Source organism: Poecilia mexicana, unplaced genomic scaffold, assembly GCF_051168715.1.
Source record: "Poecilia mexicana isolate PSO_F unplaced genomic scaffold, ASM5116871v1 scaffold_13, whole genome shotgun sequence".
In the NCBI taxonomy this organism is placed as follows: Eukaryota; Metazoa; Chordata; class Actinopteri; order Cyprinodontiformes; family Poeciliidae; genus Poecilia; species Poecilia mexicana.
This window is the reverse complement of record NW_028263382.1, coordinates 19,129,384-19,154,047: the sequence shown is the minus strand read 5'-3', so window position 1 is coordinate 19,154,047 and position 24,664 is coordinate 19,129,384. Positions and strand designations below refer to the sequence as shown.

Sequence of the window (24,664 nt, the reverse complement as noted above, 5' to 3'; positions counted from 1 at the left end):
TAATCAATTACCTCCACTCTAACTGACTTTCACATAAGATTACATTTATTTTGGTGAAATATAGGTTTTAATTTTACAGGAGCGTGTGTGTGTGTGTGTGTGTGTGCGTGTGTGTGTGTGTGTGTGTAGCCTGTATTTTAAATGTGGGTCACACACAGGTCATTGCTATTTTTAGCTGCTGGGAACGCAGCTTTATCACATGCACTGCATATATCACACTAATGCTGTTATCCATAAACGCACAGTGGGAAAAAGAATATTTGTTGAGGTTGAAAATTGCCTTAGCTTCTGCTGAGTGAGTGTGAGTGGGCCAGGTATGATCTCGACTTCCCCGGCAGACTTGCCCTACGGGTACGAAGCAGAGAGCTGCTTTAATTACCCAAGGATCCTGCTGTCACGCTGTCACCACAAGGCGCCCGGTGCCACCCTACCAAGCAGCGCTGAGTTCCCGTACCGAGGTGATGACAACTCATACAATGGATCTGCTTGCTGTACAGAAGCAACACATGCATTCTCTGCATTATTTCAGGCTGAATCACGCCCACTGTCTCTTTGATTTTCCCTCTTTGCCTCTTTTTGTTTGCTAGTCCCCCCCCCCCCTTTCCATATCAAAGAGTGCAGTTGTAAAAGTCGGTAGTGCAGTGAATGTAGGAAATATGGTCGCGACATATGCGCATATGGGTTACACATCATACAAACCTGAAGTGACGTTGGCATGTTTGGAAAGCCGGCTTTTTGAAAATAACTGTAAAAACTTTGATTCCAGATTCAAGCATGGGACACTGCGTGTAAAGATCTTCTGCAAACATTTTATCCACAGCACTGACTTCTAGTTTAGCAAATAAAATCTAGGAAAATAAAATCTTTGCAATTTGTCACTCAACTGATTGATTACTGACTATAAAGTGTTGACACCCCAGTTAAAATTCAGTAAAAATGTTCATAGCAGGTTCATATAAATCTGAACCTTTTTGCTTTAATTAAGGCAAGTTGGGGGAAATGCAAGCTGCAATTGGTTCATACTTCTAGTAGCTCATAGCTGAGAGGCCCGCTATTTTACAGCCCGCTAACTATATCTTTAGGAAATGCTAGTTTTCTATTCAAGTGGTAGTTTAAATAATATATTGAAGCTCTGGGAAGGTTTCAATGTCACATAATTGAGAAACTGGTTACATTTTTGTTTTATTTTTATGTACTTTTAAATAAAGCATATATTGATGGCAACCACATTCAGCTGACGTCTGTAGTTGCATTGTTGTATGTGGTTAACATATAAATGAAACAAGATCCCTTTATCTTACCCCCTTGCTTGTTAGCCCCTCTCCCCAGCTTCACAGCCTACAAGTAGCCAATATTATGCTCATGATCTAATACTGTATCCACTTGTACAAAAAATCCGCAAATTTGTCCTTTTGCAGGTTTTAAGTCATTGTAAGTCTCTCCATTACATATATTTGTATACTGCTGTTGGGATCCCAGGTTATTGAGTTGTTTTTGTAGTTTGATTTGATTCTAATCATTTTGATTAGGTTAGTCTTGTTCCTGTTTTTCTTTAGTTCAGTCCTTAGTGTTTCTATTTTATTTCTTGTGTATAGTTATTCTTTAGTTTGCTTTTCTGTTGGATTCATTTCCTAGTCACCTGTGTACTCTCCCTCGTCCACTGTGCTACTTTCTCTCTCTCTCCATCTCCTCAGGCTGCTTTTTTGCTCTCTCCCCTCACATCTGCAGTCCATTAGGTAATCAGCCCAGGTTCACTGTTTCAGCATTCAACCTCCCAGTACTTTAGCACCTCTTTTTCAGTCACTACTTGCTGGTTCCTCCTATCAACTCCTGTAATTTCCCTGCTGTCATTTTCACCCTGGTTTTGCTCTGCCTCTTTGTGTTTCCCACAGTTTGTAAGCTTTTTTGATATTTTTTTTTTCATTAAATTATTTGTTACCAACAAGCTGATTCTGCCTTTGTGCATTTGGATTTGTCATCAACAAACCTACAAAATGATGGTATATCTACTAGGAGCCAATGGTAACACTTTATTTGAAGGGGGGGTGAATAAGACTGTCATGGCACTGTCATAAACATGACATAACACATGTCATGAACAACAGTAAGTCTTCATGAATATTTATGACTGTTGTCATAAAGTGTCATTTGGTAAATCATGACACTTTTAATACAAAGTTGACATTATTGAAATTGTCTTTGTTATGACAACTTGTCATTAACCTAAACAAAATTGTCTTCGTTATGACAACTTGACATGCAGATTTATGTTTGTATTAATTAGTCCAAACTTGGAAGGAGCTCAAACGTCCTGAACAGGGAGTACAAGACACAGAAAGTAGCTTTAAAAGTGTGTGATCTGTTTTTGGATCGCGGACACTGAAGATCCCCAAACTCTAACGATGCCATCAGAGAGCATTTAAGAATTAAAAGATCGCTGATGCCTATTGTTCTTGCAAGGCTGGGTAAGTCGGGCATTTATGGTTTTGAGGGTTACTTTTGAAATCAGTGATTTCTGTTGGCAAATGTTCGAATGTGCCTAGGCCTGATGCACTGTACTCGGTGCTAGCGCGGCTAACACGATTACAGTTTAGTAAAAAGCCTTTTCGGGTAAAATAAAATATTTAATGTATGTTAGATACGGCACACATTGCATATTGATCTGTTCAGCTAACAGACAGGCTTCCAGGTGTAGAAGTTGTATCGGTACTCCCATTATGCTGTACTTGGCTAAAAAGGTTTTCATAATGGATGTGTTTATTATTGTCTTTCTTTTTTCATTCACTAAACACAAAGAAAGCAAAGCAATAATACTTAAACCAGCACACACTCCTTTGTTCTTGCGGTCGTGCACAGGCTTTGATCCAAGCAAGGCTTTCCGTTTCAGATTTTGGAAATCTGTGAATTTTAGTTCCATAAATACGATCAGGATACCTGACATCGCCTGTACAGATACCCCACTGACAGTGGAGAACCATTCTTTTTCGAGTCCTGACGCAAAAACTTTCTGCCGGTGTTACGTCAATCCGCGTTTCCCCATCAGATACGGTTCCCCCTTCGTCTTCTTGCCGCTCCGCCCCGCCCACGCGGCAAAATAGGCGCGTGCTCGTGATGAGCACTGAGAAAGCACGCGCGTGGCAAGCACGCGCTTGTTCGGCGCGCTTGTCTGAGGAACTACGGACACCGTGAAAGCTCAAACAACATGTTTCGGCAAAGTTGTCACACTTTCTTCACGTTTTTGCGGGAAACTAATAGTAATAATACTAATAATTATAATAAATATAATCAATATATATGTTATACATATTATGATTATAATAAATAATATATATTTTATACATATATTAAAATTATAATACATAATATATGTTATATATATATATATATATATATATATATATATATATATATATATATATATAATAATTATAATACATAATATATGTTATATGTTATAGTTATAATTATAATATATATATGTTGTATATATTATAATTATAATATGTTGTATATATTATAATTATAATAGATAGATAGATAGCATAATGCTATATGAATTAAAAACAGGGCAATGCAATTTAATGCTCAATATTACCCATCAGATACCGTTTTCCCTGTTTTACAGTGGGGGAACGCTATCTGATGGCCATAAATCTCCCATCATATAACGTTCCCCCTGTTTTACAGTGGGGGAACGCTATCTGATGGCCATAAATCTCCCATCACATACCGTTTCCCCTGTTTTAAAGTGGGGGAACGCTATCTGATGGCCATAAATTTCACATCAGATAACGTTCCCCCTGTTTTACAGTGGGGGAACGGTATCTGATGGAGACATTTCACCCATCAGATAGCGTTCCCCCTATGTTAAAATCACCCATCAGATACCGTTTCCCCTGTTTTAAAGTGGGGGAACGCTATCTGATGGCCATAAATCTCCCATCAGATACCGTTTCCCCTGTTTTAAAGTGGGGGAACGCTATCTGATGGCCATAAATCTCCCATCAGATACCGTTTCCCCTGTTTTAAAGTGGGGGAACGCTATCTGATGGCCATAAATCTCCCATCATATAACGTTCCCCCTGTTTTACAGTGGGGGAACGGTATCTGATGGAGACATTTCACCCATCAGATAGCGTTCCCCCTATGTTAAAATCACCCATCAGATACCGTTTCCCCTGTTTTAAAGTGGGGGAACGCTATCTGATGGCCATAAATCTCCCATCAGATACCGTTTCCTCTGTCTTAAAGTGGGGGAACGCTATCTGATGGCCATATTTCACCCATCAGATACCGTTTCCCCTGTTTTAAAGTGGGGGAACGGTATCTGATGGCCATAAATTTCACATCAGATAGCGTTCCCCCTGTTTTACAGTGGGGGAACACTATCTGATGGAGACATTTCACCCATCAGATACCGTTCCCCCTATGTTAAAATCACCCATCAGATAGTGTTCACTCTGTTTTACAGTGGGGGAACACTATCTGATGGAGACATTTCACCCATCAGATACCGTTCCCCCTATGTTAAAATCACCAATCAGATAGTGTTCACCCTGTTTTACAGTGGGGGAACACTATCTGATGGAGACATTTCACCCATCAGATAGCGTTCCCCCACTTTAAAACAGGGGAAACGGTATGTGATGGGAGATTTATGGCCATCAGATAGCGTTCCCCCACTTTAAAACAGGGGAAACGGTATCTGATGGGAGATTTATGGACATCAGATAGCGTTCCCCCACTTTAAAACAGGGAAACGGTATGTGATGGGAGATTTATGGCCATCAGATAGCGTTCCCCCACTTTAAAACAGGGAAACGGTATGTGATGGGAGATTTATGGCCATCAGATAGCGTTCCCCCACTGTAAAACAGGGGGAACGCTATCTGATGGGTGATTTTAACATAGGGGGAACGCTATCTGATGGGTGAAATGTCTCCATCAGATACCGTTCCCCCACTGTAAAACAGGGGGAACGTTATCTGATGTGAAATTTATGGCCATCAGATACCGTTCCCCCACTTTAAAACAGGGGAAACGGTATCTGATGGGAGATTTATGGCCATCAGATAGCGTTCCCCCACTTTAAAACAGGGGAAACGGTATCTGATGGGAGATTTATGGCCATCAGATAGCGTTCCCCCACTTTAAAACAGGGGAAACGGTATCTGATGGGTAATATTGAGCATTAAATTGCATTGCCCTGTTTTTAATTCATATAGCATTATGCTATCTATCTATCTATTATAATTATAATATATACAACATATTATAATTATAATATATACAACATATATATATTATAATTATAACTATAACATATATTATGTATTATAATTATTATATATATATATATATATATATATATATATATATATATATATATATATATATAACATATATTATGTATTATAATTATAATATATGTATAAAATATATATTATTTATTATAATCATAATATGTATAACATATATATTTATTATATTTATTATAATTATTAGTATTATTACTATTAGTTTCCCGCAAAAACGTGAAGAAAGTGTGACAAGTTTGCCGAAACATGTTGTTTGAGCTTTCACGGTGTCCGTAGTTCCTCAGACAAGCGCGCCGAACAAGCGCGTGCTTGCCACGCGCGTGCTTTCTCAGTGCTCATCACGAGCACGCGTCTATTTTGCCGCGTGGGCGGGGCGGAGCGGCAAGAAGACGAAGGGGGAACCGTATCTGATGGGGAAACGCGGATTGACGTAACACCGGTCTGCTAATCCACAATGTACATTAGCGTGTGTTTACTACTGTAGCTTGTGTTTGTGAGACGGTCACGCACGTGGTAGCTGCGCTGTGACGTAAAATTGGCATTAGCCAATGAAACGCGGCCCCTGTGGTAAGGTCCATTGACCCTTTGCAAGTCACATCACGCTCTCCAGAACTCCGCCCACTCCGCCATGACGAATGTCAAAGCTATAGACATGGTCAAGACAACTTGGTGCTCCTGTAAAAACTTGTCAAAAACAGACAGCTAGTTGCTTAATATTGATTCTCTTCAGTTGATTTCACTTTAAAAATGGTCATAGGATGATCTGCGGTCGGCTGGACAAACAGACAAGGATGCAAACCAGACTTATCATCTTATTAACTTTTAATGATTAAAGATACAGCATGAGTGGCCCTCGGTGTAATCGCGGATTTGCAGCGAACACCTTTTTTATAAGGTATGAAGACTTATATACTTTATAATTAAGTATAATTGGAAATATATCAAATATTGCATTGTGGAGAAGGTGTGTCTAACCCAAACCATGGAGAAAATTCCCCCACCATCACGTAACATGGGAAAAAATGGTTAGCATCTCATCTCTTTAGTACGTTTTTAAGTCTACTCCGATGTAAGAGGAAACGCTGTTTATGACACAGTGATATAAACCATGTGGTGTGAATTCAGGCAAAGTCTGTAATTTGATCAGCACGTCGGGGGGGAGGAGGGACCAGTCGGTTTCTAAGCTGCTAGCTATTTCAAACGTTTGTAAATACCGCCGTGCTTGAGCCCAAACCAAGTGTGTTACGGTCACACACAAATTAGCTTGACTTGAACAAGTAGAAGTCATGGCTATAACTAGCAAAAACAACTTAGGAAAACAATTTGAGTCGCTCCAGTAATTCACTTCCGATGTCCGTCATGGCGACTCGAATGGTGACGTACGTAGGTACAAACGGTCAATACGTGATCTCTACTCCACACGATCCCAGCTTCTTTTCTGAAAATATGTCCTTGGGACTTGTTTTGTGCTTCGTGAATGGCCGTAGGAAGCCGAAAGAGCGGCACTACTTTGCAGATATTTTGTTGTGTTATATAAAGAGGGTTCCTATTCTCTTGGCCACGAAGTCAAAGAGTTTTGAGATCAGCGGAGACTGTATTTAAAATATTATGTGGGGAATATAAAAAGCTGACGTTTTTTTTTAAAATGATTTCCAACTATTGCATCTTGTCTTATGCTATTTTGCTATGCTATTTTGCATGATTCTCACACTTAAATTATCCCAAATGATAGATTTTGAATATGACAAATGCATTGAACGAGTTGTTGCTCCAAATCAGCCATCTTTGATAAATTATCATGCTGCTCTTTTGTTATGCAGTCTCCCATCGTCATTTTACATGTATATGTTGTGAGGTAGTTCTTTTCCCATTTGCATAATGATTTTGATGGAAATTGTTTAGTAGAATACTATGAGTCATTCTGCACTTTCAAACAGGTAATTAATTACTTAAAAAAATAAAATAAAATATAAAAAAGTATTTTAAATCATGTATTGTTGCTGCTGGGACACAGGTAATTTTAGCAATGGAAATCTAATAAATTGCACTCCCCAAGAAAACATTTTCAAGTACATATCCAACATGCTTCATGGTGAACTGCAAACATTTTTCAAGAGAAATAAACATAAAAACAAGAGCATTAAATAGATTATTTAACAAGAACGGATTAAAAAAGAGGCATGTTCACACCTCTCTTGATCACCTTTTAGGTGGAGCAGCTTTTTTCTTTTTGCCCTGAGAATATCCTGGTTTAGAAAAAAATTCTCAACCAGTGATAGATGCATATGATACATTATTGAACAGTGTCATTTATTTAACCTTTACAGTTGAGCTCATGAAAAATTATGTCAATTACTGATTTTCTCTGAGGCAATGTAGTAAGTGGTTGGGCCCCGAGGTCATTTGTTGGGGCATGACATGGTGCTTTCTGCGAGGTTGGAGGGAGCGATGTACCTTCGTCATCAGAACGTTTGCTCTCTGGCTTCTGGGCTTAGCCAATTAGTAAATTGGGTAGTGAACTGATTTGCTCTCTTCCACCAGAGTCCGTTTCATTTTTTAATTAAATCAATCAAGCTATTACTCAATCAGTCTAAATTGAGTTGCTCTCATATTCTTTTTCATATGTGACATAGGTGCATGTGGAAACTGCTGTCGCTTTAGTCCTGGTCTAGTTTCTTCGTACTTTTATAAAGATTTCTTAGCAACCACACATTTCTTTGACCTTTGCTCCTCTGAAGTCATATGTTGTCTGTGAAGTATATATTAACCAAGAAAAGATTTATGAGAATAAAACTGTGTCTTATGTTCATCCTTTAACTAAATTATCATCCATCCGTCCGTCCATTCATCCTACTGAAGTTTTGAATTCAACATTCAATATATTTCATTGAAGAGGGAGAAAAATAATACACTGTTTTCAGTTGTGGCATGCATTTGTGTCCAGCCATTGTTACTCCTATACCTTTAAAAAAAAATCAGTGTAACCATTTGCCTCTACACGTGTCTAAATAATTAAATGGAGTCTACTTGTGTATTATTCAACCTCTGTGTAAATCCAGCTGTCCTGTGAAGGCTCAGAGTTTTTTTTTTTTTTTTTTTTTTATAGAGAAGAATAGTGTATAAAAAGCATCTTGTTGGCCAAGAAACACAGCAGACAGGTCAGGCATGCAGCCGTTTTAAAGATTAAAGCAGGTTGTGTTGGTCAATTCAGTTAAATTAAAAAAGACTTTATTGATCCCAAAGGGGAAATTGAATATTAAATTAAAATAAAATAAACAAAATATACTTGTTATAAAACAAGTTTTGAGCATCTCACGTAGCATTGCTCCGTCAATCATCCAGAAACAGAGTAACAGCCATAACCTACTAAGACATGGCGTCTGCTTTCCTGTCTAAGCTGACAGGAAGGGCAAGGAGAACACGGATCAGAAAAGCAGCTAAGAGGCCTGTGGTACCTCTGGAGGAGCTGCAGACATCAGGAGCCCAAGTGGGAAGTTCTGATGTCAGAGCAACAGAGAAATGGTTCACTTCAATAAAATCCATAGCCAAGCTGTGGAAAAAGTGATCTGGTCAGATGAGACCAAAATAACTTTTTTATCCTACTTCAAAGTGTTGAACCACAATTGATTGTCCCCCTGTGATGGATGGTGGTGGCAGCATTATGCTATGGAAATACTATTATTCAGCAGAAACGGAGAATCTGGTCAGAATCAATGGGAAGATGGATGGAGCTAATTATGGAAACTCTGGGGAAAAAAAACCTTCCAAAGGCCTTGAAAGAGCTAGAATTATGTTCACCTTCCATGTCCAGTCCTAAATTTAACTCAGAATCTGTATCAAGGTGTGAAGTAATGCTAAGCATAACATTGCATATTTTATTTAAACAAATAGGTAAACTAGTACATTTTAAATCTGAGTCTCTGAAAACGTGCTGTCCTTCACACTCATCCTGAGTACCATTCATCAACCGGTACAGTTCTGACCCCTCAACCCCTCCCACCTCCGGTCTGCATTATCTACGCAGCATGGAGAAGATTGATACTCCCTGAGGCTGATGGGGGAAAAAAGAGAATGAATCTGAATTTAATATGACTTTGATGTATTATTTTCATCTTGGCCAGTGCCACAGGCCCGCTGAGAACCCTTAACACCATCCTGCTGCATTTTAAACTGTTCACACTGGCAAAAACTTTTTTGATTTAAGAGACTGGAGACAGGACTGTATACATTAACTTCCACAACCCTGAGTGTTCTGCTCTTATTCAAATAATTTCATGGTAAAGAACCAACCTTCAGTGGCGAGGACACGCTGGATATTAGTCATGTACTTAAAACATGAAAGAGCTGTCACAATTAGATTGCTCTTTTGAGTTTTGCCAAATCACTTTCTGCATGCCTTCATAATTTACTGGATGGATGGATAAAATAGATAGATAGATAGATAGATAGATAGATAGATAGATAGATAGAGCACCCTGTTACAGGACCCTTGCAGGCTGGCTTGCAGGCTGAGACACAGTTGACATGTTGAGGAGGAGAATTATTTTTCAATAACAGAATTTCCCCTGAAAATATTACACCAGGTTTGTGCTTCATTTTTTTCCCCCAGTCGAAATAGTTAAAACGCCCAAAAGGTTTCAGGCTGTAGATTTTCATTTTCGTACCTAGAATTAGGAGCTTAACTCGAGTCCTCAGCAGCTTTTGTCTTGCGACTTTTTCATGAATCCCTGCATCAAATAGCTTAATTACATCCTCAGCATTCTGCAGAGGCCTGCTAATGAGCCTTTTATTTGATTCAGGTGTGTTGGACCAGGGACGTATCAAAAAAATGCAGGTCTGTTTCTTTCAAGGACTTGAGTTAGTCCTAAACCGATAATCCAAATGTGACAAAGTTGTGAAGTATTTTGATCAAATTGAAAATATTTAAAATATTTTACACCTCTTGTGTTTTTTTTTTTATTTAATGCTAATTTTTCTGTTAGTGTTAAACAATTTTAAATCAGTGATGTCTGTGTAAAATTGCCTTTGTTCAAAGTAACATTTTAGGTTTTCAAACAGTTCATGCCCTGAGTCAAAATTAAATACAATCACAATTCTCTTGTATCATTTTAAGTCAAGAAATTAGGTCGCCACATGTTCTGATTAATGGAAAAGGAATTCAAAATGGAAGAATTTGTGATGTAAAAAATTGTGGGTTGAACTTGTTTATGTTTAAAATTAGCATATCTAATGCTACATCCTCCATCACAGACACCAGAAGGGGCGCTGCAGCCCTGGCAGCAGCTATTTCAAACACTAACTGTTGCAGATGTTGCCTTCTGCTTTCAGCCCCATAACTTAGTTCACATTACTTGATTTATTTCCTTGAATTTACTAATGCATATGTCAGCTTTCTAAAAGTGCTGTTTCCATTTCAGACATTGTCCGGATTTCTGCAGCAGCAATAAGTCAACCATTTTTATAAGAAGGAAAATATTGGTGTATCGATCAGGAGCAGCATTGTAGTAACTGTAAATGATCCTTTCTAATCTGTAACAACAAATAAAAAGCAGAGGGACGTGCCTGCTTACATGACGAGGTCACTTGACTGTCTCATCGCCGCTACAGAGCTGCTCGAGCAGAGAAAAGGATGGAAATGTCTGCAATTTGAAACCTTGTTAGGAATTTATGAAGTGCTAAAATGCTTTCTCCCCTGAGAGCCAAGCCAGCTGCTAGTGCCACTGCGAGCCGTTTAGTGCAGAGCCTCGTCACCAGGCTGAGATGGCAAGCGCGATGCACACAGTCACTGTGCTTTTGCCTGAAAATGCAAACAAACTCAGCCTTTCATGTCTGCTTGCCTCGCTTTTTCATTTAAAATCAAACAGCCGTAGATTTCTATGAAGTTAATTGGCCCAACATTGACATTTATTTCCCTCTGTTCCTCCAGAGAATAGTCTTGCATAAAGTGGAAGAAGATGGATGGATGGATTTAGTAGCATTCACTTTACTCTGATGCAGGCCTAAATTGAAACTTGTATATGAACAAGGAAATTGTCCCTAGTTCATAACTCATAATCGTTTGTTGTTGATTTAATGGTCCCAACTTCCATAGAATGAAATTAAAGATCTTAACCGATTATACCTGGCTGTGAAGAGACGAACACGCAGTAAATTATTTTTGGAGAATACTCAAAAAAACATCTAATTTATAATTAATTATGTGTCCAAATTGAAAATGCTTAGAATCTTGTTTTGGATTGGTGCTTTCAACCCTGCTATTATGGGAAACAAAACCAAGATATAACCCATGTAAACAGAAATACAAATAATTAACTTGACAAAAATACATCATCCATAGAAGTGGTTAAAAAGAGTCTTTGTTTAAATTTGTGTTTTGTCTCTTCCAGTTTTCGGTGAAGATCTCCATTCCAGCCTATACTTTGTCAATGCGTCTCTGCAAGAGGTAGTATTTGCCAGCACAACGGGGACTTCGGTTCCCTGTCCTGCTGGGGGAGCACCGCCCGCTTCGCTGCGGTGGTACTTGGCTACCGGCGAGGAGATCTACGATGTCCCGGGCATCCGCCATGTCCATCCTAATGGAACTCTTCAAATCTTCAACTTCCTGCCATCCAGCTTCAGCAAGCTGATCCATGACAACACATATTACTGCACTGCCGAGAATCCTTCTGGCAAGATCAGGAGCCAGGATGTCCACATCAAAGCAGGTGAGTCTGCTCAAGAGACACGGCAGAGGGCAGTTTTCATAAAGGTAGGGTAAAGGAAGCAGTGGTAACAAAGAGAGTAGAAACTGCAGACTTTATGCATACATTAAATGTACGTATTATAGTTGCTGCTTTACTTGTTTACTCAATGTAAATTAGTAATTAGTTTTTGTTGTGGTTCAAATGAAAAAAAAAAAAAAAAAAGGTACATGGCCAAGATTTTACAGCCATCTGAAGAGAGATTTTAATTATCACACTTTTTGCTTTTCGTCATGACATTAATTAAAGCTGCAGTATGTAACTTTCATTAAAAAAATATGTTTTCTGCATATTTGTTAAAACTGTCACTATGTCGTGGTAGTGTAGCATGAGACAGATGATTGGGAAAAAAAATTAGCTCCTCTGCCTTCTCCCAGTACTCCGAGTGCTACTTACAGAAATACAATACAGTAACAAACAACCAATCAGAGCCAAAAGGAGGGTCCTAGTGCTGCCAGTCATGCTTGTGTACATGCTGCTCACAACCCTCCCTCTTGCTCTCTGCTAAACTACAGCCAGTTCCCCACACTGAAACCTACCGTGAATGTTCAGGTTTTCTGGCATGGCCACCGTCGACGGAGGATAAGCAGTTTTCTCCACCATTAACATATTGAGCAGCACATACACAAGCGTGATTTATGGATTCCTCCTGGCTCTTGATTGGTTGTTTCTGACTGAGAGTGATGGGTTTCTGCAGATGGAAATGGTAGCCCTTGGAGGTGGAGGAGCGTGTTTTTTTCCCACAGATTATCTGTCTCATATCATTCTGTCACAACATATAATAGTTTTAACAAATATTTAAAAAACATATATTTTTTAATAAACATGACATATACTGCTGCTTTTAAGGTTAATTTCACTTAAATATATTAATTTATTAATCTTGCTACGCCAGATGATCGCTCACAATGATTAGTTGATATTTGTACATTATATTTCAGTTGCCATGCATTTACATTCATGCCCAACCTGGCATCTGGATAGACATTTGCTGGCCAGATCACTCACATCTGATATAAATGACAGTGGCCAAACTACTCAAGATCACCGGATCGTAAAAAGACCTTCTATTTTTGAAGAAAGCACGGCTTATATCTTGTTCCTCATACTAAAACTAAAAGTACACACAACAAACTAAGTCCCTTTTTTAAACAGGGCCAACATGGAATAATATTTTTCTGCTTTACATCTGCAATAATTTATATTCGTTTTCTAAATGTCTCGCTTAAAAGAAGGTTGTAATTTTGTCCTCAACTACTTCCAACTGGACAGTTTCGGACCCTTAGGCAGAAACATCAGCTGTGGTTCACTTCTATGCAGATGATGCAATTATTTACTCAGCGGAATCGCCTTTATAAAGGGAAATCTGTACGCCATGTGTAGCCGTTTTCAAAATTCTTTGGCCAATTTAAACATAGGTGATGACGTCACATGTATGACCTCTTTACAGACATAAACAGGTCAAATGAAAATCCATTTCATTCCAACTCAACCACGACCATTTAGTTCAGACACAATCAATGTTTAAGTAGTTATAAAGTGCTAGTTTGTAAGCTATTGCTTTGCTAAGAAGGATAAGTGATTACACAAGGTCTTTAATAATGCAGCATTATCGTAGCATACTGAAGCAAGTCTTTCAAGATCAATAAGTCACACTGACATGTTTTTGTATTTTCCCTCGTTCATTAGTTTCACGGGAACCCTACACTGTCAGAGTGGCTGACCAGAAGGCTATGCGAGGCAGTGTGGCCGTCTTCAAGTGCATTATCCCCGCTTCTGTGGAGGCCTACGTCTCCGTCGTATCATGGGAGAAAGACACAGTTTCACTCAGCTCAGGTATGACAGGTTATGCTTCTGCAGCTGCATGCAAACTGCAGGAAGAAACAAGTTGATTGTGATCTGCAAAATCTGAAGGTATAAAATAGATGAAATGGAAGCAAAGTCCTGTAAATTTCGTAGGGAGTTTAACATAAAACTGGGCAAAATGTAAACTGTTACATGTGGTATTAATGTTTGACGAAGGACTAGCTGACTTAGCTCTTATTGGTCTCTACTATTAGAGCAATATCTGCCGAAAGTCGTCTTTTTACCTGGTTGTTGTTGTTGCTGTTGTGTGCCGGGACTCTGCAGGCTCTGCAGCTCAGTCTCTACACTAGCCAGAGGATGTTGATAACTGTCAGATTGAATCACTGGCTTTCTCTCTCCTGTACACACTCCCCTCTCAGCCAACTCCATTTTGACTCCAGCAAGGGGGTAAAGTGGCTCAATTTACATAGCGTTACATTACATTGACCTAGTTACCTTCCTTGCTTGAAACCAGCAAAAACAGCATGATAACACAGAGCACCAGAACATTCAGCTGGTTGAATTTGTGCCCATCTTAAATGGGATGCATATCTCTTTGATTGCTCCATGTGCTGCCCGCTGGCTGATTCTTGCTCCATACCGAGGCGTTTGGGGACCTGTAAGCGAGCCCTTGATGTCATTTGACTGAGGGCAGAATCTGGGACAACGTTTTGGTGGCATTTTAAATGCGTCTGCTCAGGCATGAAGATGTGTCTTCTGATCCATGCTGCAGACTTATTTACTTGAGGTTTCCCCAGCTGTTCGCAGAGAACTGCAGGTTGAAGACAACGCCTGATGTCACGGAGATTGAGCAAATATGCAGCATGCAGATATGATTATGCTCTGCAAATGAAATGAATCGTGTAGACAAGGTTTTCATGTTGTGCTCTGAAGTAGGTGGAAAAAGACTGTCCAATGTCAAGCTGTAGTGTATAAAACTGAGAGTTTGTTGTTAGAAATTTGACATCTTACAGGGACCTTGGTATTCATACCCACTTTTTGTCTTGAATCCACAAACTTTTATGTGTTTTATTGGTATTTTTTGTAATAGAGCAGACACTCAGAAGTGCCAAATTCTGAAGTGGAAAAAAAATATATAGAAATTTTAAAATTGGTTGTGTCCAGCGCTCTTCAAATTGATGCCACTAAATGAGATAAAGTGAAAACAGTTACTTTTTCTTGTCACCAAGTCAGCAAATAGAATCTACCTTTGTGTATTTTAATCTGGGTATGAATGCAGCTGTTCTGTGAAGGCCTCTGAGGTTCGATGGAGATTAGTGAGCAAACAGCATCATGAAGACCAAGAAACACGGCAGACAGGTCAGGGATATGTGTCATGTGTCAGGCCTATAGTCTGCTCACTGGCATTTTTAAGTTTTTGACAAACCATGTTTCAGACATAAATATGTAGAAGAAGATTCTGTGGTAAGTTGAGATCAATTTGCCTTCATGCAGAATGCTATATATGAAGGAAAACTAACACTGCGCATCACCCTTGACTCAACATCCCCACAGTACAGGGAAGGATGGATGGAGCTAAATAAAGTCGTTATAATCTGCTATATAAAAAAAGTCTGTTATAATCTGCAAAACCTTGAGATTGGGATACAGGTTCACTTTGCGACATGACAACAACCCTAAACACAGCACCAAAGCTAGAACTCGTGTCAAGACTTGACATCTGATGCTCACAAATACTTCCAGACCAGTCTAACTGTGCCAAAACCTATTTTGCAAAGACAAATAGGCAACATATTAACTCTAAATGTGCAAAACTTGTAGAGACGCATCCTGAAATACTTGGGACTGCTATTGGTATGGTGGTTGCATCTACAAAGCATCGACTTGAAATGGCTAACTACTTGTATAATTTTATTCTCGTCTTCAGGGTTATGCTGTACTTTGTGTTGGTCTGCCACAAAATCCCAAATTAAACACAAAGAAGACTGTTCCTTTCATTTGTTACCAATTAAGTCAGCCCCTCTAATGATGCGTCATCTTTTCAAATGCATGGATATTTTAATGAACCCTACTGTATTCCTCTAGCATGTTTTTCATTTATTTTTTTTTTTTTGCAAGTGTACAAGAGAGCAACAATATTGGATTGTCCGTGTTTACTCCAATAAACGCCGCAGCAGGCGAGTGCTGTCAAAAGCATGAGCACACGGTCAAAATCACTGCTGCTCGGTGATAAATATTTGATGGGAGATTCTGATGCATGAGCGGATTCACCTCGCACTGTTATGGAGAGGGTATGTTGACTCAAGGAGTGTGCGCGTGTGTCTGCGTGTGTGTGTGCGTGTGTGTGTGCGCGTGTCCAAGCAAAGGACTAGGGAGAGACACATCATGAAGAAACTTGACAATGGCAGCAGCATGCAATTTGACCCATCCTAGTTTTCTGACTTTTTAAAGCCTCTTTTTTTCTTTTCATAAAAGAAGATTCAGTCTCAGTGGAAACAAAATAAAGCTATCCCACAGATGCACTAAATTATTAATCTGGGTTTTTTTTTTTTTTTTTTTGTTGGGAGCATCCAGTGCACTCCTCTACCCTTGCATTGTTCATCAGAATAAGAGCAAAAAAAAAAAACAAAAAAAAAAAACAGGTCTGGAGATGTTGCTCAAATAAAATGAAAATAAGAGCAGATGCTCTAAAACAACTAAACCTTAGGCCACCACTGTATTATTATGAGCTGTAGATGTGTGTTTGTGTAAAGTCTGTGATTCACTAACTCGTAAAAAATGAACGTGGCTGCTAAAATCTTGGACTAACAAGTGATCCATATTAGAAGTAAAAATAGATGCATAATTACAGACCAGGGCTTGTCTTAATTAATCAGCTGTGATTGAAAAGTTAATTACAATATGAATTACCTTTCAGAACAAGGACTGCTTAGTAGTCATTTGAAGCGGCCTGCTTCAATGTAAATGAGCACGATGCAGGCTCACCGGGTCCTAATGTTGCCACTAACATACCATTAACTCGTCATGAATTTTAAAGCGCATCTCTCTGCACGAGCTTTTCAAGTGCCCGGCTCCGATCACCTCCTCGCCGCTTTTAATAAACAATTGACAGAGCTAATAGAGACATGAAAGGGGGAATTGAAAAAGACAAAGAAAGCAGAGTAGGGGCAGGGGAGGGGGCCGTAGCGTACTGTGTTCATGCCAGGATTTTATATGGCCGACCTAGACGGCTCATGTGTGCATGTTTGTGTCTGTGCTGGTCGCTTTTGTTCACATGCCCTTGTCTGTTTGTATGTGAAGTGTCTTTGCTTTTAAAAAAGGGACGGAGCTGGCACAGTGTGTGCTTTTGTGTTTACCATCTACCTCCCTTTGTCTCTCATCATTCATGATACAAGACGGGAGTAATGAGTTTGGTGGCCTTGGGTGCACACAAGAGCTCAGATACGGAATGAGATGCAAACTCAAGTTGCTGCAGGAACCTTGTGCTACTTGTAAATGTTGTGCAGATGAAGCATAAATTAGATGCCTGATTGCAGAAACATCCCAAATGCTCGAGCCGTCCTGATGGACACTGTAAATGATCAGATTAGTGATTGATGTAATTTTGTTGACCAGGATTTCATTCACCTAAACTTTAGGTAGAAGTTTCTGGAAAAATCAATAGGACACCTGCAATAATATCCCTTGCTTTTGTCAATATTGGTTTTTAAACTGTGCTCAGACTTATGGTATCAATACTGTGATTTATAATGTACAGTGAAGGTAACATAGGAACATATAATTTGGGGCAGTGTTGAGACTCAACAAAACCGAACATGCAAACATCTAAAACCGGTGGCACCCCTAAACACACCATCTCCACGGAGAAACATAGTATTGTCAAGATGTGGGAACATTCTGAAAGTCTTCATGCATCTTCATCCAAATAGTTTATATATATATATATATATATATATATATATATATATATATATATATATATATATATTTAATAACTAATACTTTTGCTTAGACAAAAATATATCAAGTAATGTATAAATGAAAATGAATACATTCTATAAACTAAGGCTTTTTTGTCAACCCACTCTACAATGCACTGCCTGTGACAATAAATCTCCTTCTTTTGTTATCTGAAAAAGACACACCATCACCTGAGGTGCTCTGCACATATTTTATGCATAACCAATAAACTGACTGAAACATGACAGGCTGAGGAATTAAAGCAGACAAACCGTATGATGAGGATGATACAATGGCATGATTCATTTCACTGAAACCATCTGGCCAAATTAACTGAGCTCAAGGTAAGAAAACATTATGTTTCATCTCACTTTTGAGCGACGGGGGAGAGAAGTTTCCTTTGTCATTAGAAAGGTCTCCTCTTTGAATTAACACGCTAGCAGTGGAAAGAAAGGTTTACGGTGTCCTTTATACAATTTCATAATTCCTGATGATAGCTATACAGAAATTATTTTACATGAACTCTCTTTGTAACCAGTTTTTTCAATATGCTCAGGTAGACTGTGGCATTGTTGGTACTAAAGTTGCCAAAGTGTAGCGAGAAAATATCCCACCCCCAGCCTGACCCATTAATCTGAGGACTCATGCTTCCCTGATGTTTACATCAATGTCTGACCGTTCCTTCTGAATGTGTAATCTGAAACTAACTTATTTTACCGACCAGGATTTTTCCAATCTGCTACTGCCGAGATTTGGTGAGCCCATGTGAAATTTAACCTCAATTTCCTATTTTTACTTGACAGGAGTTGCATCATGTGTGGTCTTCTCCTTCAGTAGCCCATAAGATTGAACATTAATGTGTTCAGAGATAGTGTTCTGCTTACCTTGCCGTTAAGGAGGGTTTTTTTTTTTTTTTTTTTGAGTTGCTGTTTCCTCTCTGTCAAACCAGTCTGCCCAGGATCCTCTGACATCAACAAGGTATTCCTCACCACACAACAGCGACACACTGAATTGTTTCTTTTTTCCCCCCAGGCCATTCTTGGTAAACCTTAGAGATGGCTGTGTATAAATATTCAACTTGAACTGTGTCTGGTACCAACAATCGCCTAAAATTTAAAGTAACTTAAATCCTTGTCCCCATTTCTGTCGAGGCGTCCTCACTGGTTCTTCAAACTTTAATGTTGTTATGTACAGCAAACACCTCTTCCTGGCTAAGGTTTCTTTTGAGACGAGTCCCTGCAACCTGAAACACAAGAAACTATTTTTCAAGAACTGATTGCGCAGCATTATACAATGTGTCCTGACATCAAAGATCTGAGTCCCGTTAAGCGTGTTATTTTATACCATAAAAGCTGGTGTCTTCACATTTTTTTGTGAAATGAAACATTAAACTACTGGCTAGAAAATATAAACCTTGCTTTTTGACCTTTTTCTTTGTATCCGTGCTTCATTTCGTTCTCAGGTTCTTAGTCCTTTCCATCCTTCTTCTCTGGCCTTGAATTTTACTCATGTTCAGTTTTTTTCCCTCCCATCTCATTACATAACCTGCTTGTCCCAGTGCCCCAGTCAATTTCTAGCTTCATAGAAAAATGCAAGATTTATTTGTTTTATGCAAATAAGTCAATCCAGTACCTAAAACATTCAGTGAAAAAAAAAAAAAAAACGACAACAAACAAATAAATCTGCAAGCATTTTTTCAGCCATGTTCATTTCTCTTCAACTCTCACACATTCTGCGATCTCCTCTGTCATGGGTTTGTGTGAGTTCTCATGCAGAGACTAATTAAACAGTTTGCCTGCGAATGGAATTACAGTCACAGCCATCCACAAGCCGAGTCGCGTGACTGTTGTAGTTGTCTTCAGAGATGCGGCTGTAGGTGCTTTGGCTTGAGGCGTTGCTCTTCGGGCAGGGATTTATCATGCCAGTGATGTGCCACTGCCTCCATTTATTTATTTATTTATTTTTACTTAGATTGACAATGAGGGCACCAGAAGGCAGGCAGGGATAGGGCTGTAAATTCAACACGCCCAAAGTCAGGGCAACCTTGAAAGGAGGGCACAGTGGGGAGAACAAGCTTTGAAATTTAGAGAAGGAGAGGGCAGATTGAGAAAACATGAAAAGGAAAAGACTTGAAAGGTAAAAATGGGAGTTCTTTGGTAAACTGCCTTGTGTTAACCACATGAATTGTATTTTTTTTCTTTCCTGCATCACTCACAGACTTCACTTTGTCCTGTTTGCTCAACTTGTGGTTTGTTGATCTTGCTGTTTGGAGGCTGAAAATTGGGTCATGGCTCAAGCAAAAACGGCTGATCGTTGCATGTAAATAAATACCAGTCGGACGGTAGATCCGAGTATCACCGTAAACGTGAGTGTATGTACCGAACATATAGGTTTCTGAGTGTGTGTGTTAGTATTTTTTTTGCAGACTACTCCACCCTTCCTGCAGTGAAACCTTATGAAAACAACACAGCATATCATTTCACTTCCCCCGCCATCCCTCCCTCCTCCTCCCACACAGATCAGCAGTTAGTGAAATGCTGACCCTTGTCTTTCACTGCACCCCTTCTCCCAGTCCACTCACACACACATAGTGTGTCTTTCTATCTTCACAGGGACTTTGCATTGACTTACGTTCATTTTTGTAACTGTATTTATTCAAAATCTTGATATTTTCCCTAACCCTAACCTTTGCTAAAACTTAATTCGCACCATACCTCTAAACCTAAGCCTTATCGCTAAACAGGGGGGGTCCATTGGGATGACCTTTGATCCCCATCGGTCTCCAGGTTTGTAAAAATGCCAAAAATGGTTCTAAGAAGAATAGCTAAACAAATACACACACACACACACACACACACACACACACGCACACACACACACACACACACACACACACACACACACACACACACACACACACACACGCAAACACAGAGCTGCCTTAAAGCTAAAAAGTGTGGGAGGCTAGTTCTCCCTGTTTTCTTCCAAAGTTGACATTTTTTGCATTTATAATCCGCAGCTGCACAAATCGGAGGTGTTTTAGGGTTTGTGGGATGGGGGCTGGGGTGAGTTCTATAACAGAAAGGGAAAAATAATCCCCTCCAACCCCCCTAAAAAAAAATCAATAGTTGTGTGCATTAATCACGCTGCTGCCACAGAGAATTATGGAAACGTGAGCTGAAGGATGCATTTTCTGCATTTGCAGCATATGAGTGCCATGTGGAGGGGAGTTTGGGGAATAGGAGGACAAGACAAGACCCTTTTAGCAAGAAGCAACATTAAAATGGAGATAGGAGTTGGTTGTTTTTTTTTTTTTGGTGTTCCTTTCAATTGTGACATTAAACCTATTGTAATTTCCAAAGCTCACTACTTACTTAATTCAGTCTTATTTTAAAAGCTTTGCTGTCACAGCTCACATTTTAACCGTAAAACTTGTGGTTTCTTGATAATGTGGCTTTCTCCCTTTTTTTTTTTCTTTTATTATCTTTCAGTTTCTCATCTTTACTCAGTAATGAGGTTTTCTATTTGGAAAAGAAGTAAACCGTGCTCTCCTCTGACTTTCTCTTTGAGCCGCTGGTGTTTGAAGTCTCCATCTTAGCCGGGCTGAGGGTTTGAGGATGTGATACATATTTGATAAGGATCGATTGCAGGGTTACTGAGACTGAGATGGAGGGAAATCGATCTTGGACTGGGCTTCCCAAAAGCATCTTAAAGCAAAGGTGATCTTCGGACCATCCTTCTGGCTCAGCAGCAGAGCCATAGACTTGTAAATTTTTATTGAAATGCAATGCAAATTGTAGGTCTTGGCTTCATATCCTCACGGGGATTTATTTATTTATTTATTTTTACAAGAAGAAAGCTTTTTTGTGAGTTTTCAGATTTATTTAATCTTCTATCTAAGGCTTACGTGTTCTTAAACATTCACTTACAGCCATTGCGCACATGAAACAATAAGGCAATCTGTTTAGTGACGGGAGACTGAACAGCAGACAACATTCTGGCATGGTGGCTGTGATTCCCAGCTGATACTCCATACGGATAGACAAAATCAACAACTGTTGAGTCGGGCGTCCTTCCATCAGTGTTTACTAATAAACAGTGGCAATATGGCAGCCATTAGGTTGTTTAGGCAGGGAATGATTAGGGTGGTGATGGCTGGGCGCAATGGGAGACTGAACACGCTCTCATCTTTAATAGGCAATTTGGCTGTGAAGGATGGCTCTTTGTTTTTGACTTGGAATAAACGCAGCTGAAATGAGCACTGATTTGGAGGAGTGCGCTTCACTAATCTGGCTTATGGTGATGTTGTAAATTTATAGGACGCGCACCAGTGAGTTTTACTGAAACGAGGTGTAGAATATGAGGACTAAATTAAATTTTGGTCTAGTTGATATTGTAAAGATCTGGTACCAGTCATAGTAATGTAATGAAGAGAATTAGAGGAAACATTTATGCTTTAGAGTAAAGAAATCCCAAAGGGTAATATGTGAAATTTGTTTAGAGAAAGGTTGAAATAGGGATTTATGTCGGGGGCAGAGCTCCGTTACAGTGGAGGGTCTGCCAGAGTTTAAAGATTTCTGTGGACTGGAGCCAGGCCAGTACCTCCCTGGCATCAGATCGGCAATATGCATAGTGTGAGCTAATTACACCCTGAACCTTCAGTATTTCTGTTTATAAGCTCTCCTGCATGTAGATTTTATTTTGTGACAGGTGGTGGCGTTTAGGTCCATGTGTTCCCAGCTGAATAACTGGGATAAAAGGAGACATACTGGTGTGCTTAGTCACATAATGCGACAACGTCTGATCCCATCTTAAAAGTGCCTGATTAGAGTAAAAAAGGCACTTAATAACTGAAATCACCCTGCTGACCCTAATAAGGATTTTTCGCTCAGTTTTTTTTTTTCTCCCTCATCGTCTATCCAATCAAGGATTAATACGTGCTCTTATTCTGCTCCCAGGGTGGTAAATCTGGAAAAATACAGTAAATCACACTGAGCCTCTTTAAACTTTCACACTGAGCCTCGGAGCCGACGGCCCCACGCTAAGCATCTGTAACACTGATTAGACATGAGTGTGGTTTTAGAACACCTGCTGGACACCAATCAGAGGAGGAGATATAATTGGGTGTCTTTAGTGCAGAACAGCGAGATGGATCAGCTCATATTACATTTAAACCTGGACGGTTTATTTGAATGTCCAGTTCGCTTACGATAACATTTATCACGCAGCTCAATTTTTCCTGCGAATCAATCAAGGTGTGTGAATACAACCATGTTCTCTCAGCCTGTGTTTATACCAACACTGGTTGAAATACAAATCTATATTTATGTAGTATTTTCATAATGCTAACATTCATTTTTGAGTCCTCAATTCTCAGATGCCTTTAGGTTTGACTGGACCATTCTCACAAATGAGTAAAATAAACCATTTCATAGTTTCTGTGACTTTATGGTTAGGTTTCTTGGCTTGCTAAATATTTATTTCTCTGCTTCAGTCTCACGTTTTCTGCAGTCTTCAGTTTTCTGCAGTCTTCAGTGTTGCCCTTTATTTAGCTCCATCCATCTTTTCATCAGTTCTGACAACCTTCCCTGTGCCTGCTGGAAAAAAAAAAAAAAAAAAAAAAAATTCAAGACCATAATGCTGCAACTGCCATGTTTCACGGTAAAGAAGCCAATCCAAGTGATTTGCAATGCTAGTTTTCCTGCTACACGTAATGTTTCCCATCGGACTCAAAAAGTTTACTTTTGGTCTGCTCTGAGCAGAAAAACCTCTTTTTGTTTGCTGTGCCATCTACATGTCTGGTGGTGAACAGCAAATGGGACTTCAGTGTCTATCTTCCTCTCTTGAGATCATCGTTTCTGCTTCTTTTATTTTTTAGGATTTTAATTGTTTTTACCTCTGCCCTGTTTTTTTTTTTTTTTTTGTCCAGCACTTTAGTTGCTACATAAACAGAAATGGTAAAATAATGTGGTATAACCCAGTAAAATGTTATCAGCAAACGCTATTTGGTAAGAAAACCTTTGTATTTGTCTATTGCTTATACCTACAATATTAAAGTCTTATTCTATCAGCTGGTTACAGTAGCCTTTGCTTGTGTTTCCAACAAATTCTTTTTCAAATTGAATTCTTCACGAGCAAATGGCCAGCTAAACTCGCTGCAAGGTGACCCGCCATATTATTTTTTGATGCAGGAGGCACAAAGCATCATTATTTTTCTTCAAGGCTCATTTTCTTTCTTTTTGCTTCTTCTCTGGCATACGCTCTCAGTCCCACACACTGAGCATTCTTGGAGCCTGTCTTTGACCTCACCTTCCTATCACACATTCAACAACTTAGATCCAAACACCAGAACTCCCAGCAGACTGCTGCTAAGTGGCTGTGGTGAAATCAACAGAGCTGGATGGGCAACAGGGAGTCAGTTTGTGCCTTATCCTCACTTCGAAGTTCAGATCTGCTCTGCTCCTTTGCAAGTAAGGAAGCCTGTTTGCCTGAGATCCTCATAATTGTTTGTTTGTGTTTTTATTTTAGAATGGATTTATTATGAGAGGACCTACCAGCGCTATTTCTATGTTAGGCTCATAAATATAGGAATAGAGCCTAATACAAGAAACGTTTAAATCAGTGTTTGCACTGAGACTGTGGTCGGTTGATTGTTTGCGGCAGTGACGTCATGAGGTGACAGCCATGTGGCCTTTTGACAGACGCAGCCTGCAATCTTCCCATCAGCGTAGGAGTCGAGCTGGCCAATCAGAGCCAAGTACCCATTGCTGCACACGCTTATCACCTGCATACAGCTGCTGCTGCCCCTCTGAGCGAGCAAATAAGCGAGTGAAGGGGATG

At 39.5% G+C, this 24,664-nt stretch overlaps 1 protein-coding gene across 1 annotated transcript in view; it reads left to right on the top strand.

Annotated features, from left to right (window-relative positions):
* Positions 1–316: 316 nt before the first annotated feature.
* The window catches only part of dscamb (Down syndrome cell adhesion molecule b), a 106,164-nt gene continuing 81,816 nt past the window's right edge, over positions 317–24,664 (top strand). Inside the window, exons 1-3 of the mRNA XM_088012124.1 lie at positions 317–458; positions 11,705–12,022; positions 13,748–13,894. Coding sequence (XP_087868250.1) covers positions 317–458; positions 11,705–12,022; positions 13,748–13,894 — 607 coding nt within the window. The remainder of the gene's footprint in view (positions 459–11,704; positions 12,023–13,747; positions 13,895–24,664) is intronic.